The sequence below is a fragment of the Enhydra lutris genome, unplaced genomic scaffold (assembly GCF_002288905.1).
Source record: "Enhydra lutris kenyoni isolate GAN:26980312 unplaced genomic scaffold, ASM228890v2 scaffoldscaffold40, whole genome shotgun sequence".
NCBI lineage: Eukaryota > Metazoa > Chordata > Mammalia > Carnivora > Mustelidae > Enhydra > Enhydra lutris.
Genome location: NW_019154124.1, coordinates 17309386 through 17332020, shown reverse-complemented (window position 1 = coordinate 17332020; position 22635 = coordinate 17309386). Strand labels below are relative to the sequence as shown.

Sequence of the window (22635 nt, the reverse complement as noted above, 5' to 3'; positions counted from 1 at the left end):
TCAGTGGGTTAAAGCCTCTGCCTTCGGCTCAGGTCATGATCCCAGGGTCCTGGGATAGGGCCCCACATTGGGCTCTCCACTCAGCAGGGAGCCTGCTTCCTCCTTTCTCTCTGCCTGCCTCTCTAACACTTGTGATCTCTGTCTGTCAAATAAATAAATAAAATCTTTAAAAATTAAAAAAAAAAGAAGAATACCTTATTGTACATTTCAAAGTCGCTAAGATCTTAAATCTTCTTACCACAAAAAAGAAATAATTATGTGACCCGATGGAGATGTGAGCTAATGCCATGGTGGTCAAATCAACCCATTGTATACCTTCAACTTATACCATGCTATATCATTTACAATGCTATATATATCAGTACAACTGATAGTTGAAAAAACATCAAGATATGGATATCTCTTTCTCATTTTTCAAATATTTTAGTTGACTGACAAATGCACAAAAGTATTCCAAATAATGGGGGGTGGAGGGATGGGTTAAATGGATGATGAGTATTAAGGAGGACACTTGTTATGATTAGCACTGAGGTGTCAAATATAAGTGATGAATCACTAAATTCTATTCCTGAAACTAATATTACACTGTATGTTAACTAACTGGAATTTAAATAAAAACTTTAAACTACAAAGAATAAAAAAAGGAAGGGAGAAAAGAAGAGAACAAAAGAAAAAGAAAAAAAAATGAGTTGGGACCGCCAGGAATGTTATAAAAAAAATGTCCACATTCAGTGGAAAGCTTAATTAGATGTCTTTTGGGACCCTTGCCAGGCTATGACTTTCAGATTCTTTTAGAGAATGCCAGTCACTTTAATTAATATATTTGAAAGAACAAATTCCATGTTATAGTATTAAGCTACAAAAGTTTGCAATATCAGTTCCGAGAATACTAACTAAAAATTTTACTTGAAATTTGCTATTTAAATGACATATCAAGATTAAAGCAAAAAATGACAAAACAGAATTCTTATTAGATCATGGTGAGATTCTTCTCAAGCTGTAGAACAATTTCCTTAAAAGCAGGATCCTCTGCCCAATTGGCTTTACTTCCTAAAATAAGGTTCTGTAATAAAAAAGAAAAAAACTTATATTAAAGTTATAAGTACGATTACAAATTTAACAAGATTTTTAAAAATTCTTACATTAATTTTTTAAAAAAGGATTTTATTTATTTTTTTGAGAGAGAAAGGGAGAGACCACAAGTAGGAGGGAGGAACAGAGGGAGAGGGAGAAGCAGGTTCCCTGCTGAGCAGGGAGTCCTATGTGGGGTGGGCTCAATACCAGGACCCTGGGATCAGGACCTGAGCTGAAGGCAGACATTTAACCATCTGAACCACCCAGGCGCCCCCCCTTCACTAATCTTATCAAATATTTACCAATAAGGTATGGGCATCTACTCTATAAAAAATATATTCTTGGGGTCCCGGTTGGCTCAATCAGTTAAGGGTCTGACTCTTGGTTTTGGCTCAGGTCCTGATCTGGCAGGATTGAGACAGAGCCCCCTCCTCCTACTTATGCACGTTCACTCTCTCTCAAATAAATGAATAAATAAGTAAAACCTATTTAAAAAAGAAAAAATACATTCTTGTATCCTCATTTCCACTTTAGTAAGGTTTCATACTTGATTCTCATAATTCTAGAGAATATTTACAATGTTTACAACAATTTTTTTGGATTCATCAGTTTTTGGGATGTTTGCAGTGATATTCTAAATTAAAGGAAAAAGACTGCAGCTATGGTTCAGTCATTTTGCACTTCTATAGTGAAAAACAGTTTAACCATAAACTATTATGCCCTATTTAAATAGAAAAACTATGGCTCAATGATACCAAGTTACTAATTCAAATATAATTTGAATATAATTCAAATATAACACTTAAAGTGTTATATTGTTATATATAAAAATACTTAAAAATATGGCTTACACCTGGCACATTCTTGCTATAGGACTGGTGTATGTAAATCCAATTAAATTTACAAACGCAAGGGGAAGTAAGCATTCAAGTATGACTGAACCCATTAGGGGCAGGAGCTCCTAATGTAGCCAAAGCTGTGTTCTGCTTAACAAAGCAACGATTTCATTACATCAAAATTAACGCTAAGAGGATATGAATAAAAGCTAAGAAAGACAAAATAATAGAAGTCTCAAAAAGTAGTAGGGGGGCGCCTGGGTGGCTCAGTGGGTTAAAGTCTCTGCCTTCGGCTCAGGTCATGATCTCAGGGTTCTGGGATTGAGCCCCGCGCCGGGATCTCTGCTCAGCAGGGAGCCTGCTTCCTCCTCTCTCTCTCCGCCTGCCTCTCTGCCTCCTTGTGATCTCTCTCTCTCTGTCAAATAAATAAATAAAATCTTTAAAAAAAAAAAGTAGTAGGAAGGAAAGTATGCCAAAGAAAATTAATATGATCCTGTATTTATGATGCAATTCTCCACTGGAGGTTAGTCTAAGGGACTTCCTTACTCCTAATAGAGTAACTCACTGCTACTAAAAGGTAGGTTTAAGACCCGGTGAAGAGGGGAGCCTGGGCGGCTCAGACGGTTAAGCAACTGACTCTTGGTTTTGGCTGAGGTCAGTACCTCAGGGTCATTAGACTGAGCCCATGATGGCTCTGTGCTCAGTGTGCCTATGATTCTTTCCCCCTACTCTCCCTTCCCACTGCTTGTGTTCTCTCTTAAATAAATAAACAAATAAAATCTTAAAATAAAAAGAGACCTGAAGAAGAATTTCTTATGGTCAGCTATAAGAACTCATATTCTACAAGGATATGCTTTACACATAATAAATATTTGCTTTACACATAATGGGCAGTTTTAACTGTGTATCTTCCTAATTGAATCTAGTAATATAAATATTTCATTTCATCAGTTTGAGACATTTTATAATTCAAAAAAGTAATGAAAACCCTCCAGAACTGGGATGTCTGGGTGGCTCAGTCGTCTAAACGTCTGCCTTTAGCTCCAGTTATGATCCCAGGGTCATGGGATAGAGTCCCACATCTGGCTCCTTGCTCAACAGGAAGCTCGCTTCTCCCTCTGCCTGCCACTCCCCCTGCTTGTGCGTTTGCTCTCTTGCGCTCTCTCTCTGACAAAAAAATAAAATATAAAAAAAAAAAAAAGAAAAGAAAAGAAAACCCTCCAGAATAAAGGAGCACATAAAATTTAAGCGGTAATATGCTAATAACTACCAACATTTATTGAGAATTTACTTGGACCAGACATTATGCTAAACAGATTAACATGAATTATCTTTTTTAGGTTTCATAACCTTTCTTTCTAAACAGGGAAACTGATGTTTAGAAAACTTAAATAATTTGCTCAAGGTTCATAACTTTTAAGTTGCAGTATGGAACATAATTCTAGATTTCCATTACCCGCATCCATGTTTTCCCCTACCTCCCAAGTTTAAGTTCTAATGCTTTCCATCATTATACCTGTCTCCACAAAGCTGCTAAAGTCATTACACTTACAAATGCCTAAGTTCTAATCATAATGAAAAGTCAAAGCCTTAAACATTAAATAGATACAAATTTGAAATATACATAAACAGACTAATATTTAGTGTTGAATTCATGTTTTTTTCAGGATCAAAGACTAACTGAAAGTAAATCTGAAAGTAACAGAACCAATCATTTTTAAAAAGTTCTTTACCTACTTTCCTTATATAAATGTTACCTGAAACACATGTTGAATAACTGTGGTAATTTGTATCTCCATCTGCAGGTTTTGTTGTATGGTCTTCATCTTGTCTGAATTTTCCATAACAGCCAAATCATCTTTCTGTTTGTTCTTTTCAGTCTGTATTTCTAAAAGCTTACTTTCTGAAGCTTGTTTTAATTCTATCAGGTTAAAAAAAATACATTATTGAACAACTCCTACAAACAAGAATCTGGAGAAACTGTGAAGCAGAACAATTCCTGACTATATCAAGAGAAAATATTTAATAAGCATCATTTTAAGTTGCAAATCCATTTTGATCTGAAAATGACTTTCGTGATGAAAAATACCAGTATTTTTACTTTATCCTTAGCCGTGTCCTGCATGATAATGACACCTGTCTACTTACGTTTGAAGTGACACCATGTTAAAGAGGACTTACTCAGGGTTGCCAAAAGAAAGGCAGAAGATATATGTAAGGAAATACCTTTTCCTCCTTTATTTACAAAAATGACATATCAACAAGATAAATTTCCAGTTAAGAGATTCTCTTCTCCAGGGATAAACACATTATCAACCATTTCCTGTAGTTCCTGAAAGGTTCTAAGAATTAAACTATCTCAAAACATAAATAGGTGTGTCCCAGGAGCTTGGTTCCTTGATATTAATGGATCAAAAATAGGTTGGAATTCAAGGAAAAACATTGAACATCCAAAGGGTGATTAGATCAGATGACTGGAACTATTTCTGACCCTGAGATTACTTACAAACAGGCAAATCTGTGTAATATATAAAAACAATAAATCATGCCCATACTATTAAATGAAAAAGGCAATTTACAACATAGAATAAAGTGAGGCCAATTTTATTAGATAAGAAATAAGCACTGAAGGCACCCCTGAGAGGCTCAGTCAGGTAAGTGTCTGACTCGATTTCTACTCAGGTCATGATCTCAGGGTTGTGAGATCAAATCTGACACCTATCTCCCCAATCAGCATGAAGCCTGTTTGAGAGTCTCTCTCTCCCTCTGCTCCTTCCCCTGCTCCTGCTCATGCCTTCTCCCCCTCAAATAAACAAAAAAATAAAATCTTTAAAAAAGGGCTGTGGGCACCTGGGTGGCTCAGTTGATTAGATGGCTGCCTTCAGCTCAGGTCATGATCCTGGAGTCCCGGGATCGAACTCCACAATGGGCTCCCTGCTCAGTGAAGAGCCTCCTTCTCTCTCTGGCCCTCACCTAGCTTGTGCTCTCTTGTGAGTGTGAGCACTCTCTCTCTTAAATAAATAAATAAAAATCTTTAACAACAACAACAAAAAGAACCACTGAAGAGTGATTATATCTTGATAATAAATTTAAAAATTTTACTTTCCCTAAGTATACTTTTCTGTTTCCAAATTCTACTGAAAATGTGTATTATTACTTTAAAAGTTTCAATAATTTCAATGCAAAAAGCCATCTCAAGTTAAAAAGCTGTAGAATTATATGTATCAAATGATAATTTAAAATTATGTATGTATAAAGAAGACATTCAAATGGCCAAGAGACACATGAAAAAGTGCTCAACATCACTTGACATCAGAGAAATATAAATCAAAACCACAGTGAGATACTACCTGATATCAGTCAGAATGGCTAAAATTAACAATTCAGGAAATGACAGATGATCCAAAGGATGCAGAGAAAGGGGAACCCTCCTACACCATTGGTGGGAATGCAAGCTGGCACAGCTACTCTGGAAAAAAGTATGGAGGTTCCTCAAAAAGTTGAAAATAGAGTTACCCTACCACCCAGCAGTCGCACTACTGGGTATTTACCCAAAGATATAAATGTAGTGATTTGAAGGGGCATGTGCACCTGAATGTTTATAGCAGCAATGTCCACTATAGCCAAACTATGGAAAGAGCCTAGATGTCCATCAACAGATGAATGGATAAAGAAGATGTGGTATATATATACAATGGAATATTATGCAGCCATCAAAAAAAGAAATCTTGCCATTTGCAGCGATGTGGATGGAACTAGAAGGTATTATGCTAAGTGAAATAAGTCAATTAGAGAAGGACAATTATCATATGATCTCAATGATATGTGGAATCTGAGAAATAAGGCAGATCCCATAGGGGAATAGAGGAGAAAAAAAAAAAAACAAGATGAAACCAGAGAGGGAGACAAACCAGAAGAGACTCTTAATCTCAGGAAACAAACAGAGGGTTGCTGGAGTGCAGGGGGTGGGAGGGATAGGGTGGCTGGGTTATGGACATTGGGGAGGTTATGTGCTATGGTGAGTGCTGTGAATTGTGTTAAGACTGTTGAATCACCTGTACCCCTGAAACAAATAATACATTATGTGTTAATTAAAAAAATAAAATAAAATTATGTATGTATAAATATGTTTACATGGACATCAAAAAAGTACTGGAATGATATATACCTAACTGTGGTCACACAGGAAGGAAATATGGGTTTCACATTTACTTTCTATATCATTTGATTTTTCTCTCGTGAGAATATATTAATTTTGTGATTTAAAGTTCTAAAACAACAAAAATGAATCAAGTGAACATTTTATACACTACTTTTAAAAATGCCATGTGTAAAATTTTAAGAAAATCTGAAAATTAAGAAATTTCTCAATGGCTGAGGTAACTGGCCTTATCAATCTCCACAGTAAGTAAAAATGTTTTCTACAAAAAACAAAACAAAAAAACTGTTCTACATACGTAATCTCTTCTTTCTAACATCAAGTAGTTTTTCCTCCAAATCCCAAGATTCCTGTTATTAAAAATAAAAAGATTAAGGTGCATTACCTAAGAATAAACCTATAATACATCACTGAATTTTTTCTATTACCCATGTTCTCCAAACCTCCTGTTTTCAATCCCTTTATTTCCATACCAAAAAAGAAAAAGGACAGTAGCTTAAATTTTAAGTAAATAATTAGCCACAATGGACAGAAATAACTGAGTTATGAGAAAAAGAAAACTTAAGAACAGTGAATTCCAATCATACCAGTAATCTTTGGGTAATCTTGTATAATCACACATAATACAGTTGCCAGCAACAAGGCACTGAAATCATGAAAATGCATAAGCAGCCCAATATGCAGTTACCTGGTGTGATTTCATTATTAATTTGTTTAGCTTTAATACGTGTTTCATGTTATCCATGAGCACGCTGAAAAGGAATAAAAAAATGATTTGTAACCCTGATTAAAAATAATTAATAAATATCATTAATGAACAAAATCAATTGCTATGTATTTCCTTTCATGGAATTTACTTATCCTTCAATAGAAAGTCACAGACAATTAAAAAAAAATGTGAAATTTAAGCATGTAGGAACATTTCTAAAAATCTCCTATTTTGGAGAAAAAGCCCTAATAACATGCTAATGAGTTGCTTTTTTAAAAAACAGACTTTAGGGGCGCCTGGGTGGCTCAGTGGGTTAAGCCTCTGCCTTCAGCTTGGGTCATGATCTCAGGGTCCTGGGATCAAGCCCTGTGTCGGGCTCTCTGCTCGGCGGGGAGCCTGCCTCCCTCTCTCTCTCTCTCTGCCTGCCTCTCTGCCTACTTGTAATCTCTGTCAAATAAACAAATAAAATCTTTTAAAAAATTTTTAAAAAATGAAAAACAGACTTTATTTTTTAGAGCAGTTTTAGGTTCATAGCAAAACTGAAATGCAAACCCATATACCTCTGTCCCCCACCACACACAGCATCCTCAACTATCAACATCCCCTACCAGAAAGGTCCACTCATCACGAATGATGAATCTACATTAACATATCGTTATCATCCAAAGCCCATTAAGGTTCATTCTTTTTTTTTTTTTAAAGATTTTATTTATTTATTTGACAGACAGAGATCACACGTAGGCAGAAAGGCAGGCAGAGAGAGAGGAGGAAGCAGACTCCCGTTGAGCAGGGAGCCCGATGCGGGGCTTGATTCTGGGACCCTGAGATCATGACCCGAGCCGAAGGCAGAGGCTTAACCCACTGAGGCACCCAGGCGTCTCATAGGGTTCACTCTTGATGGTGTACATTCTTTGGGTCTGACAAATGTATAAAGATATGTATTCACTATTACAGATAGCATCATATAGAATAGTTTCAACGAATATTCAAGATGCTTCTTACCCTCATGTCTTCAACAAATATTTCTGAGTACTACTACATCCTAAGACCTGTGTAGACACCAGGAATATAAAGCAAAGTAAAACACCAAGTGGGAAGAATCTGCTGAAAGAGAAAAATGAAACCACAACTAGGGTATGGTTTCATCACAACCAGTAATGAAAGAGTTGTGCACAGAGTAGCACAAGGGAAATTCTTGAATCTTTAAGAACATGAAGTAATTACCTAGATTACCTACCTTGACATAGCTGGAGCCAAACAGTATAAAGTAAGACTGGATAAGAATAATGGTTCTTATATTTCTAAAATGCCACTACCCTTTGGGAGGATGTTTAATGCAGACCACCACATTACCCCCATCATGCCCATCTGGACTCAGAGATTGAGTCAACAGGTTTGGAATGGGACCAGCAATGTGATCACTGTGTACTAATTATTCTGATATCAGCCAGGCATGAGAAACACTTCATGCAGCAGGATTTTGTTGAGGAGGCTGAAAATGTGAATCTTTGCAAGACCTGGGAACACTAAACTCATTTTCTACTAGTTATAGCTATACTGGTTTGTAAACTTAAAACTTGCTAAAGAAACTACCTCAGCCTGTTTGGCCTTTCTGTCCTTTCTGGGGGTCAATTTCTCCTGTACCTCTTTAATTCAAGAATGTTTAAAGCTCAGGACACCTGGGTGGCTCAGTCAGTTAAGGGTCAGGTCATGATTCCAGGGTCCTGGGATCGAGTCCCACATCGGGCTCCCTGCTTAGTGGGGAGCCTGCTTCTCCCTCTGCCTGCAGCTCTCTATGCTTGTCCTCTCTTTCTCAAATAAAATCTTGAAAGAAAAAAAAAAGGAATCTTTTTAAAGCTCACCTTTTATGGAGGAGCAATCGTTAGAGGGCCCAAATTCATATTTTAGGATTTATGTAATCCTGGAGTTAAATGGAATATGGGGAGAATACATTATCAGTCTGAACTAAGACAACCAGAAAAAGGAAGTATCCAGATGCATCTTAACACTTTTCCGGTGATATGGTAGGAGATCTTTTTTTTTTTTTTTTTTTTTTAAGATTTTATTCATTTAGGGGCGCCTGGGTGGCTCAGTGTGTTAAGCCGCTGCCTTCGGCTCAGGTCATGATCTCAGGGTCCTGGGATCGAGTCCTGCATCGGGCTCTCTGCTCAGCAGGGAGCCTGCTTCCCTCTCTCTCTCTCTCTCTCTGCCTGCCTCTCCGTCTACTTGTGATCTCTCTCTGTCAAATAAATGAATAAAATCTTTAAAAAAAAAAAGATTTTATTCATTTATTTGACAGAAAGAGAGCACAAGAAGGGGGAGTAGCAGAGGGAGAGGGAGAAGCAGGCTCCCAATCAGGAGGGAGCCTGATGTAGGGCTCGATCCCAGGACCCCGGGATTACGACCAGAGCCAAAGGCAGATGCTCAACTGACTGAGCCACCTAGGCACTCCAAGAGATCTTTTATCACAAGATTTTTTAGAGCTTTGAGATATAAAAGCATAGGTAAGGCCCCTGAGGCCAGACACAAAGGACCAGATTATATAGAACCCTGACTGCCAGAGTTTTAATTTTATATTTCTTGCCAAATAGTTTACATATACAAGCTCATTTCTGCCAGTGAAAAATGATGCATATACTTCCTGTCTCAATAACCCAATTCCTGGTTATTGGGTAAGTGAGGCAGCTCTATCTCTGTTTTATAGTAAATACTGAACAAAAGTAAACTTTCAAAATCTTCCTTCAAACTCATCAGACTGTCTGGCTAAAAATCTCCGTTGCTTCTTAGTGTTGCAATCCAACCAAATGTCAGTAGGACTCTAAAAATTATAATGCTGCAGAGGCCAAAAATGCCATCACTTTTCTAATTCCCCAGATAAAGATGGGTGACACTGACAGTTAATTCAAAAAAATCCAGAAAACTAAAGTCATTATGCAGCTATCCCTTCTTATTCTTAGCCTTAACAAATTCAGAAAAAAAGGAAAAAGAAAAAACAAACATACCTAGTCCTGGGGTTATTTTTCTCCAGGTTTTTTTTAAGTGCAGTCGAAAGTTGCATCCTACAATGCAAGGGAAAAAAGCTGGCATTATAAAACATGGATAATATTTGTGTACATTGGAAAGAAAAAATGTATATATACAACTTAAAGATTGATTTTTTAAAAGATTTTATTTATTTATTTGAGAGTGAGAAAAAGCATGAGAAGGGGGAGGGTCAGAGAGAGAGAAGCTGACTCCCTACTGAGCAGGCCTGATGTGGGACTTGATCCCGGGATTCGATCCCGGGAATCCAGGACGATGACCTGAGCTGAAGGCAGTCGCTTAACCAACTGAGCCACCCAGGCACCCCTGATTTTTCTTTAAATGTAACCTAATCTATAAGTAGGTTTATAAACACTATTGTATGGGAAATACTTTGATAAATAAATCACAGAAATGGAAAATAACAAGATGGAAAGGGCTGCCGCCTGTGGTTGTGTGCTGCCAGGCTGAGGGACCAATAAGACTTGAAATCAACCTGAGCTTTGCTCTCCAAGCCATCCACTTTGGTGCAGGGCCAGAAGGAACCATTAAGGCACTACAGAGACCAGGTTAGGCCTAACATGGAGTTAGGGAATACAAAGCCATACCTGAACGTAAACTTTAAAATATGCATTCATACAAACAAAAACAAACTGCATAAATTACTTTTATATCCAAATAGCTAATAAGTAATAATGAAAAGGCAATCAACTTAGCAATATTAATTTCTTCCTTTCTGCCACACACAAAAAAATTCAATTCATTAAAACAAGATCTCTTGGGGCGCCTGGGTGGCTTAGTGGGTTAAGCCGCTGCCTTCGGCTCAGGTCATGATCCCAGGTCCTGGGTTCAAGCCCCACATCGGGCTTTCTGCTCAGCAGGGAGCCTGCTTCCTCCTCTCTCTCTGCCTGCCTCTCTGCCTACTTGTGATTTCTCTTCTGTCAAATAAATAAATAAAATCTTAAAAAAAAAAAAAAAAAACAAGATCTCTTAATAGCTCTGAAGACATCTTTAAAAAAAAAAATGATCTATGGGGCACCTGGGTGGCTCAGTGGGTTAAGCCTCTGCCTTCGGCTCAGGTCATGATCTCAGGGTCCTGGGATCGAGCCCCAAATCGGATTCTCTGCTTGGCAGGGAGCCTGCTTCCTCCTCTCTCTCTCTGCCCGCCTCTCTGCCTACTTGTGATCTCTCTCTCTGTCAAATAGATAAATAAAATCTTTAAACAAACAAAAAAATGATCTAGGGCACCTGGCTGTTTCAGTCCAGAGAGCATGCAACACTTGATCTCAGGATCATGAGTTCAAGCCCCAAGTAGGGCAAAGAGTTACTGAAAATGAATTAATAAAAAAATACATATAATCTATATAATGAGCCAGCTTATGAGAATACAGAAACATGTTCACTGCTAGAAGCAATAAAGAGGACTTTAACTACTTTCCAATTAAATGTATAAGAAATTCATCTGAGAAGCCCAGAAACACAGGAAGTAATTTTAAAAGTCATCCACTTAATGGAGATCATTAATTCAGATCACAGGTCTGTAAGAGATCATGTTTCTCTTATTAACAACTGTATACTAACACCTACCACAAAGCTTAAGACATAGTAAGCATTCAAGTATTTGTTCAATGGATTTTAAAATACAGATGCAAAACCTGTATCAAAAATGTATTTAGGGGACCTGGCTAGCTCAATCAGTAAAGCATGAGACTCCTGATCTTGGGGCTGAGTTTGAGCCCCACATTGGTGTTTTACTTAAAAATAAAATCTTAGGTGCACCTGGGTGGCTCAGTTGGTTAAGCCACTGCTTTCGGCTCAGGTCGTAATCCTGGAGTCCTGGGATGGAGCCCTGTATCGGGCTCCCAGCTCTGCAGGGAGTCTGCTCCTCCCTCTGACCTTCTCCCCTCTCATGCTCTCTTCTCTCTCTCTCTCTCGCTCTCTCAAATAAATAAATAACATCTTTAAAAAATAAAATAAAATAAAATCTTAAATATGTGTGTGTGTGTGTGTGTGTGTGTGTATCTTTAAACTTGATAACAATTCTTTTACTTGATTAATAGTTGCTGTAGTAACTGAATCCATGTAATCCTTTGAAACACTGGATGGGATTTAAGCTCACCCTTCAACTTCCTTGACTGACATTTTATTAAGTCAATCTCATGTAACTACTTCAAATGAAGGTATTAATGAATGATGTAACTTTTCTCTCAGGGCTCAAAATTTGTGTAACTATTATCTAATGATCATTATCACTTGATTAATCTCATTTAGACTAATTAAAAGATTCCCTCCACCTCAAGTCATACCTGTTTTGCATTGACTTCTCAATGCTTATACCTAGACTGTAATAATTACCTGTCTAACGCAAGCTTTTTCATTTCAAAAGCAACTTTCACCTCTTCAATTTCATTTTCCAGGTCTTCAATTTTACTGTCAAAGAAGCATGAACAAAAAAATTTCAGCAATATCAAAAAAAGTCATTGAATATTGAAAAATATATAAAGTAAACCTTTGAAAAAAGAAGTAAACCTTTGAAAAAAGTAAAATGGCCCTATCTAGATAAAATTATTCTGCAGGTTCCCCCACACTGATGCATTTCTAGATTTGGTAAACAGATGCCTCCGAGGTACTCAACTAATTATCTTGTGAAGGGGAATGCCAAAAGTGCTACTGTGGTCACTGATGTACATATTAGGTCCATCTCCCATATCAACAACTTCTCAGTACAAGCATGAAAAATTACTTGGAAAATAAAGAAAAGGAAAAAGGAAAATAATGGTGTAAGAAGGGTGATAATACCAAATCTTAGTAAAAAAACACAAAATTCAAAGATATGACATACGCTTCAATTTGCTTATCTTGCAAGATTTGTTCTGGAGTCTTTTCTTCAGCTACAAATAAAAAATTTTTTGAAGTTAGTAATAGTTTAGAAGAGTGTGGTCCAACAGAAATATAATATAAGCCATAAATGCAAACCAAAAATTTAATTTTTAACTTTTAGTTTCTATACTATTATAAAGCAAGTGAAAATATTTCAGTGTGACTTATTTTAACTCGATAGCTCTAAAATATTTTAACATGTAATTAATCTTAAATTACTAATGAAGAGGCACCTGGGTGGCTCGGTTGGTTAAGCAACTGCCTTCGGCTCAGGTTACAATCCTGGAGTCCCAGGATAAAGTCCCGCATCGGGCTCCCTGCTCAGCAGAATCTACTTCTCCCTTTGACCTCCCACCTCTCATGCTCTCTCTCTTATTCTCTCAAATAAATAAATAAAATTTTTTCAAAAAAATTAATGAAAGAAAATTACTAATGAAATATTTTATAATCTTCTGTATTTTGCATTTATTGGCCTTCTCAAGAACTAATCACATTTTAAGTGTTCAATTGTCACATGGAGATAGTGGCTACCATACTGGACAGAGCACTTTGAGAATAATGTAAAATAAAAAAGGAGTAAAATAGTACCATGAGCAATGTCAGAAAGATCAACTGTAAGTCTTTATGTTAGGAAAAAACAATCAGGGGTGCATGGGTGGCTCAGTCCATTAAGAGTCTGCCTTCGGCTCAAGTCATTATCTCAGGGTCCTGGGACTGAGTCCTGCGTAGGGCTTCCTGCTCAGTGGGGAGTCTGCTTCTCCCTGTGCCCTCTCCCTTCATCCACTCACACTCTCACTCACAAAACTAAATAAATTTGAAAAAAAAATTGGAAATTAATACTTAAGGATAAATTTAACAAGATATGCATACGACGTCTACACTGAATATGTTCAAATACTGAAAAGATATATCATGTATAGGTATTAGAAGAATCAATATGGCTAATAAAACAATCTATCCCAGGGCGCCTGGGTGGCTCAGTGGGTTAAAGCCTCTGCCTTTGGCTCAGGTCATGATCCCAGGGTCCTGGGATTGAGCCCCACATCGGGCTCTCTGCTCAGCAGGGAGACTGCTTCCTCCTCTCTCTCTCTCTGCCTGCCTTTCTGCCTACTTGCGATCTGTCTGTCAAACTGTCAAATAAACAAATAAAATCTTAAAAAAAAAAACAAAAACACAGGGCGCCTGGGTGGCTCGGTGGGTTGGGCCGCTGCCTTCGGCTCGGGTCATGGTCTCGGGGTCCTGGGATCGAGTCCCGCATCGGGCTCTCTGCTCGGCGGGGAGCCTGCTTCCCTCTCTCTCTCTCTCTCTCTGCCTGCCTCTCTGTCTACTTGTGATCTCTCTCTGTCAAATAAATAAATAAAATCTTAAAAACAAAAACAAACAAACAAAAAAAAACAATCTACCCAATATTGTTCTATAGATCCCGATCAAATCCCAATAAAAATTCTCACTTTATTTTCTGTAGAAACTGACAGGCTGATTTTGTTTTATTTTATTTATTTATTTTTAAATATTTTATTTATTCATTTGACAGAGATCACAAGTAGGCAGAGCAGCAGGCAGAGAGAGAGGGGGGGAAGCAGGCTCCCTGTTGAGCAGGGGCTCGATCCCAGGACCCTGAAATCATGACCTGAGCTGAAGGCAGAGGCTTAACCCACTGAGCCACCCAGGCGCCCTGACAGGCTGATTTTAAAATGCATATAAAAACACAAAGGACTTAGAACAGTCAAAACAATTTTGATAAAGAAGAACAAAACTGGAAGACTTACAGGAGTTGATATCAAGATTTACTATAAACCTACAGTAATCAAGACAGTGTGGCACTATTATAAGTACAGACAAATACCTCACAGGAACAGAGCAAGAAGCCCAGGAATAGACCCACACATATATAATGGAGAAAGGAAAGTCTTTTGAACACATAGTGCTAGAAAAATTAGATTTCCATAGGGGAAAAAATGAATTCATATACACAAAAATTAACTCAAAAAGGATCACAGAACTGAAGTTAAACATAAAACCCTAAACTTTATAGAACAAAACAAAGGAGAAAATCTTTGTGACCTTGGAGTGGTCACAGACTTCTTAGAACTTAAAATCATATGCCACAAAAGAAAAAAAAAAAAACTGATAAAAATCACTTCATCAAATTGATGCCTTTGGTTCCTCAAAAGATAGTTAAAAAACAAAGGCAAGTTGGGCATGTAGCTGGCTCAGTCAGTAGAGCTTGTAACTCTTGGGTCTCAGGGTGGTAACTTTGAGCCCCATGTTGGATGTAGAGATTACTTAAAAATAAAACAATCTTAAAAAAAAAAAAAGGCAGGGGCATCTGGGTGGCTCAGTGGGTTAAAGCCTCTGCCTTCGGCTCAGGTCATGATCCCAGGGTCCTGGGATTGAGCCCCACATCAGGCTCTCTGCTCAGCAGGAAGCCTGCTTCCCCTCCTTCTCTCTCTGCCTGCCTCTCTGCCTGCTTATGATCTCTGTCTGTCAAATAAATAAATAAATAAAAATCTTAAAAAAAAAAAAGGCAAGAAACAAACTGGGAGAAAATACCTGCTAAATATATAAGTAAATACATAGATACCTATATCTCTATAGATACATAGATACCTACATCTATAAATATACACCTTATCTATATATATATAGATATCTGAAAAAAATACCTACATTTATAAACAAAGAACACAAATTCAATAAGATTAACAATCCAACTAAAAAATAGGCAAAGATTTTAACACTTCATTAAAGTATATTTACAGATCTACTTCATAAATGGAAATATATTAATTGCCAATAGCCACATGAAAAGATATTCAATATCATTAGTTATCAGGGAAATGTAAACTAAAGCCACATGAGATACCACTACATACTCATTAGAATGGCTAAAATTTAATAAGACCAACTATCAAATTTTAAAAAGGATGCTAAATAAATGGAAATCTCTTGCTTCTAGGAAGAACGTACCTTAATGGTATAATCATTTTACTGATCTTTTCTAAAAGCATATTTATTTATTTATTTGAGAGAGTGAGAGAGAGTGCACAAACTGGAGGGAGAACCAGAGGGAGAGGGAGAAGTAGACCCCCTGCTGAGCAGGGAGCCCAATGTGGGACTCGATCCCAGGACTTCAAGATCATGACCTGAGCCCAAGGCAGATGCTCAACCGACTGAGCCACCCAGGTGCCCCCATATTGATAGTTTTTGATGGAAGCATTATTGATATAATGTAAGGTCACGACTTTGGAAGCAAGAAGACCTGCTTCATATCCCAGTTTCATAAATTACTAGTTTTACTAAGCAGAAAAGAGGCCAGGGGGCTCATTTCATAGTCCTATTTTTTGTTGTTCTTGTTTTGCATAAAAAGACTTTAGAAAACCTGAAGTATCAGATGGACAACACACTAGAACTGCCTTTGGATCTATGGCCTTATAAAAGAATCTGAGCAGTCTGAAAAGTTCCTAAGTTAAATATGTATTCAGGTGAAGTGACTGAAGTCATCTATGTGGCCCCTTCAGGTTTTCCATAATTCTTGATTCAACCTAAAGTTTTGGTTTTATTCTTTAAGCCTATTTCACAGAGATAGTTCTAACCTATCGTGCTGCAACCCCTGAAACCACGCTCCCCTTCTCTGCATGGCACGTGGGCCCTTGGCCTTCATCCATCCAGATGCGAAGGTCTTTCCATGCTTCCTGCCCACAGCGGTCACTGAAGACTGTGCTCGTCCCCTGCCTGGTGCCTCTTGTGTCCAGGAACCTGGTTCTATTCCCTTCCCAGTTAATTCCAAGGGAAGAACTGGTGTACTTCCAGGAAATCCAGGACCCTCCCCTCTCTGTGCTGCCTTCCAGGAACATCAGAGCCAACCCACAGGCCAATCACAGCAGTTATGGGAACCTTTTCAGGGCTTTGATTTTCAATTTCTAGCCTATGTTACTTTATTTTTTTTCTCTATTATATTTTCAAAAATGAAAAGACACATCACATCGAGACTGAGATTTTCTTGTCTGGTAGCCCTCGGATAGGCAGCAGAGTCACCACACATTTCCTCAGCGGCCTGGCAAAATGGGGCCTGCTTGAGGGGAGCAGGTCTGGGCAGGTGATTCTATCTGAGGGATAGGGGTGTGGGACACGGACCAGTCTTAGAAATGGCAGGGCCTAGGAGTCACAGTGGCATCCATGAGCCTCTCCTGTAACTCACCTGGTGTTTACAACATCTTTCCTCCTGGGCTTTAAGTCCACCTTCTGCTCAGTTTGTCCTCAGAGATTAAAAAAAAAAACAAAAAAAAACAAAACCTATCTTTGTAATTCAAAAGCTAACAAATTAGGTTGCAATAATGGCCATTACTTTAGGAGAGCTAAACCATTATTTTAGTACTCTCTTGCTCCTTAAGGCTTCTAGATCTTAAAAGATAAATTTACATCTCTTCAGGGGTGACTGGGTGGCTCATCCTGTTAAGCATCTGCCTTCAGCTCAGGTTATGATCCCAGGGTCCTGCATTGAGCCCTGCATCTGGGCTCCTTGCTCAGCAGGGAATCTGCTTATCCCTTTCCTTCTGCCCCTCCCCCTACCCTTCCCCTTGCTTATGCTTTCTGTCTCTCTCAAATAAATAAAATCTTTTTTTTTTTTTAAGATTATTTATTTATTGGGATGCCTGGGTGGCTCAGTTGGTTAAGTCACTGCCTTCGGCTCAGGTCATGATCTGGAGTCCCGGGATCGAGTCCCACATCAGGTTCCCAGTTCCACAGGGAGTCTGCTTCTCCCTCTGACCTTCTCCCCTTTCACGCTCTCTCTCTCCTCTCTCAAATAAATAAATAAAATCTTTTAAAAAAGAAAAGATTATTTATTTATTTATTTGCGGGGTGGGGTGGGGTGGGGTGGGACTGAAAGAAAGCGTGAGCCAGGGGAGAGGCAAAGGGAGAAAAAGAAGCAGACTGCCCACTGAGCAAGGAGCCCCACTCAGGGCTCAGTCCCAGGACCCTGGGATCATGACCCAAGCTGAAAGCAGACGTTTAACCGACTGTGCAAACCATGCACCTCAAATCTTTTTTTTTTAAAGACTTTATTTATCTAAGAGAGAGAGAGAGACAGACAGACAGAGATAGTGAGAGAGAGCATGAGTGGGGAAGAGAGGGTGAAGCAGACCCCCACTGATCAGGGAGCCTCACAAGGGGCTCAATCCCAGGACCCTGAGATTATGACATGAGCCAAAGGCAGAACCGACTGAATAACCCTGGTGACCCTCAAAGAAATAAAATCTTTTTAAAAAATATTAATTTTTTCAGTGTTTAAAATGGAAATTATCATTCATTTCTTTAAGATGATCTCCCTTCTGCCTCTCATTCCTATCTTAAAGTATTTCTCAAAGTATAGATCTTGGATCACTTAACAATCATCTGATCCACTAATTTAATCTCTAAGCTATTCATGATCAAGTCCAATGATTCCTTCCCAAAGAAATTTCCCAATTCTCTGATCAACAGAACTAAACTGTCTTGCACTATTATTTAGGGTTTTTTCATCTATTTCCTGAATTCCTAACAAGTTCCTGAGGCACAGGGCAATCGTGGTTTTTTACTTTTTTATATAGTATTGTACCACATTATGCTGACACTCCCATTCCCTAAATAAATAACTTTTTGTAAAATTGATTTTCTTAGAATACTGTTCCTCACCAAGCTCACAAAATCTTATCTGAAAATGAAAATACTTACTTGCATCAACCATTGATTTATATTCCAAGAGTTGTTGTTTTGTCTGTGCTCGCAACCTGAAAGCATAAAGAAAACAGAAAGTCTCTCTCTCTCTCTCTCTCACACACACACACACACACACACACACACACACACATATACTTTTTAGTAAACTCAGGACGCCTGGGTGGCTCAGTTGGTTGGACGACTGCCTTCGGCTCAGGTCATGATCCCGGAGTCCGGGGATCGAGTCCCACATCGGGCTCCCAGCTCCATGGGGAGTCTGCTTCTCCCTCTGACCTTCTCCTTGCTCATGCTCTCTCTCACTGTCTCTCTCTCTCAAATAAATAAATAAAATCTTAAAAAAAAAAAAAAAAGTTAAGTAAACTCTACTCCTAACATGGGGCTCAAAGTCAAAACCCCAAGATCAAGAATTGCATGCTCTACTGACTGAGCCAGCTAGGTGCCCCAGAAAGTCATATATTTATAGAGGATTTACTCACTACTATATTACAAACCAACTCACCTTTTTCAGAAGTTTATGCAATAAAATGAGTGTAAGTACTCAGCAATGTGTCTAGTTTGGCCTGATTTATTTAAAGCGGGTGTAAAGAGAATTCCAGTTGAAGATGGGGTTGAAGGAAAAACTTTGTCCTCCTCCACAGAACACACCAAATTACATCTATTAATTGAACAATTCCTCCTGAAAAACTAAGGGCTGACTGAACAGCTACTGAATAACCAAAGATAAAGAGAACAAAAAGAAAAAGAAGAGAGATGGAGACATGCCACAGTTTAAAAGAGTATCTAGCATATACAGCTACAGCTACAGCCAGCCAGCTAAAGTCACCAACCATACACAGTCTGCAGAAGGGACACCATACACAAAATCATGTTTAGGAGAAATAGCTGTTTACCTTTCTATAGAAACAAACACAAAAACTCAAGCAAAATGGGGAGACAGAGGAATATGCTCCAAAAGAAAGAACAAGAAAAATAAACTCAGAAAAAGAACTAAATGAAACAGAACTAAACAGTAATCCTGAAAAAGAATTTAAAGTAATGGTTGTAAAGACACTCAGTGGGCTGGAGAAAAGAACGGAAGAACTCATTGAGATCTTCAATAAATATAGCACGGAGTCAGCTTGAGAATCTCTCTCACTCTCCCTTTGCCTCTACCCCTCTCACTCATGCTTTCTCTCTTTCTCAAATAAATAAATAAATCTTAAAAGAAAAAAAAAAAAAAAAAAACAACCCTACCAAAACCTCCAGGACTAGATGGACTCACAGATGAATTCCACCAGACATTCAAAGAAGAGTTAACACCTGTTCTCAAAGTATTCCCCAAAAAAACAGAAGATAAAGGAAAATTTCCAAATACATTCTACTAGGCCAGCATTACCCAGATACCAAAACCAGACATAGACACAACAAAAAAAGAAAATTACAGGGGGTCCTGGGTGGCTCAGTGGGTTAAAGCCTCTGCCTTTGGCTCAGGTTGTGATCTCAGGGTCCTGGAATCAAGCCCTGCATCGGGCTCTCTGTTCAGCAGAGAGCCTGCTTCCTCCTTTCTCTCCCTCTGCCTGCCTCCCTGCCTACTTGTGATCTTTGTCTGTCAAATAAATAAATTTTAAAAATCTGAAAAAAAAAGAAAAGAAAATTATAGGCCAATATACCCCTGGTGATCATAGATGCAAAAATCCTCAACAAAATATTAGTGAACCACATACAACAACACATTGAAAAAAATCATTCACCAGGGACGCCTGGGTGGCTCAGTTGGTTAAGCAGCTGCCTTCGGCTCAGGTCATGATCCCAGCGTCCTGGGATCGAGTCCCACATCGGGCTCCTTGCTCATCAGGGAGCCTGCTTCTCCCTCTGCGTCTGCCTGCCATTCTGTCTGCCTGTGCTTGCTCTCTCTCCCTCTCTCTCTGACAAATAAATAAATAAATAAGAAAGAAAGAAAAGGGTCATAACCGTAAAACAAAGAGGACATTTTTTTATGTAGCTAAAAAAGGCCTTAGAGACACTTCACAACCCGACTGAATATCGGGGCTTGAGTGCAGGAGAAAAGGAGGGGAAGTTACAGCTCCGAAGGGCCCAGGACACTATGCTAAACGCTTGCCTCTGAGTGTCACATTTAACCCCCACCGCAATTTTACTAAGGTGTAACCCTCCCCTTTTTCGAAGATGACGCAGGAGGCTTAAGAAGCTCAGCTGAATGACGTAGTGACGCAGGCAATAAGCGATCAACTCAGAATTCAAAGCCTTCGGGACTCTGAGAACAAAAGGCGGGGCTCTCGGCCACGAAGCCAGCTTGGATCCCGGCTAGAGGGGACAACAACCTGAGCAGCAGGGTCAAGCGGTCCTCGGGACGCGCCGCCTGGGCGCCAGCGACCTGTGGTGGCTCGCCTTCCCCGCCTCCCGCTCCGGAGTCCGGGGGCTCCGTGGCCGCTTGCTTTCCCGGCTGCTTCTCCATTCTGACTCGCGCGAAGAGGAAACGCCTGGGACAGAAAGATGCAGCCTCAGGAGCCGGTTTTCCCGCCACTTAATTGACGCCCGGAAAGGGCGGGAGAACCCTCGCACTCCGTCCCGCCCCTTCCGCCCTAACGCTCCACCGCTTCCGTCCCGTTCTCCGGTTGCTGTCGCTGCTTCTGTCCCTTTCCCAGATGACTAGTATTAGACCGCTAATAAGAAAACAGAAGCATCAGTTCTGTCTATCCCGAGCTGGGCTAGGAGTTGGGCTACAGTCATTTGGGACACATCCTGCCTCCCAGGAACAGCCTGGAAGGGAAAACCGCAACACATTGAGTCATTCATCCTTGGCGCAGGGTCAGGGGATCTTCGGGACAGCGGTTTTTGGACCCATCTTGGCACTCCCTTAACCTTCGCAGCCTTGGAAAGTGGATGTGCCTGGCAGGCTAAGAAAGGGAAGCAATAGAAATGTAGACCTGACGTTATGTAAGACCAATAGACTGGACAATTAATGTCCATGCCTTGAAAAACAAAAAGCAGGAAAATTATCGTATAGGGAAACATTAATTTTTATTGGAACCTGGATTGGAAAAAAGTTTGTAAAACATCTTCGAAACAATTGAGGAAATTTGAATATGCACTGCACATTACATATGTTGTTAATTGTCTTTTTTTTTTTATTTATTTATTTGACAGACAGAGATCACAAGCAGGCAGAGAGGCAGGCAGAGAGAGAGAGGAGGAAGCAGGCTCCCTGCCGAGCAGAGAGCCCGATGCGGGGCTCGATCCCAGGACCCTGAGATCATGACCTGAGCCGAAGGCAGCGGCTTAACCCACTGAGCCACCCAGGCGCCCCTGTTGTTAATTGTCTTAATGTGATAAAGATCATGGTTATTTAGGAAAATGAATTCTTAGGAGACGCATGATGAAATATTTTAAGGTGACATTGTCTTGAAATTTAAAATTTACTTTGAAATGGCTCTAAAAAATATATTCACACGCGTGTATATGTTCCTGACACACATACTTTTTTTTCTTTACACCTATAATTTAGTACTTACCTACAGAAGTACCTAGAACTATGTCACCTAACAGGAAAAAAATCCTTTTTTATATATCCTTGCTTATTTATAGAAGTCATTCAAATATTTATATACAGAGAAAATATTGTTTCAAAAAGGCTTTTTAAAGACCCTATTTCCAACAAAATTAAAAAATCACCGATATGAAGATGTTTGACAAAATATTATACTACATTAATAATCCTAATAAGCTGAAAAAGTAAATGAATTTCCACAGCCCTGCCAATTAACAACTCTAAACAGAAATAGAAAAATACATAAAATAGAAAGACTAGTTAAAGCCTGACAACAAGAATATTAAATGATAAAAACACTTGAGATGTCTAATCCAGAAACAAGACAGATTTCTCTATTATGATTATGTTGGAGATTCTAATACAATAAATACCATAAACATTGAAAAAAGTTTTAGATTTAAGGTTTTCTACTCCATTAAAAACAAATTGAGTAAAAAAAAAAAAAAAGTAAAAAAAATGAGTAAGAATACTGATGCCAGCTAGATAAGAAAAAACTAGCAATAAAAAGATGGGAATTTTGGGGGGAGGGGGGTTGGGGGGGGTGGGATTATGGACATTGGGGAGGGTATGTGCTATGATGAGTGCTGTGAAGTGTGTAAACCTGGCGATTCACAGACCTGTACCCCTGGGGATAAAAATATATGTTTATAAAAAATAAAAAATTAAAAAAAATAAAAAGATGGGAATT

General features: G+C 38.9%; 1 protein-coding gene across 1 annotated transcript; it reads right to left on the bottom strand.

The window, feature by feature from the left end:
• Positions 1-688: 688 nt before the first annotated feature.
• On the bottom strand, positions 689-20909 carry LOC111155292 (centromere protein H). Its single transcript, XM_022515432.1, has 9 exons — positions 20719-20909; positions 18395-18450; positions 12642-12690; positions 12155-12229; positions 9781-9837; positions 6758-6821; positions 6368-6419; positions 3668-3831; positions 689-1063 (listed from the first exon to the last, which is right to left on the bottom strand). Exons 1-9 carry the CDS (start codon positions 20850-20852, stop codon positions 971-973), a joined length of 744 nt encoding a protein of 247 aa, XP_022371140.1. The 5' UTR covers positions 20853-20909; the 3' UTR covers positions 689-970.
• Positions 20910-22635: the final 1726 nt, after the last annotated feature.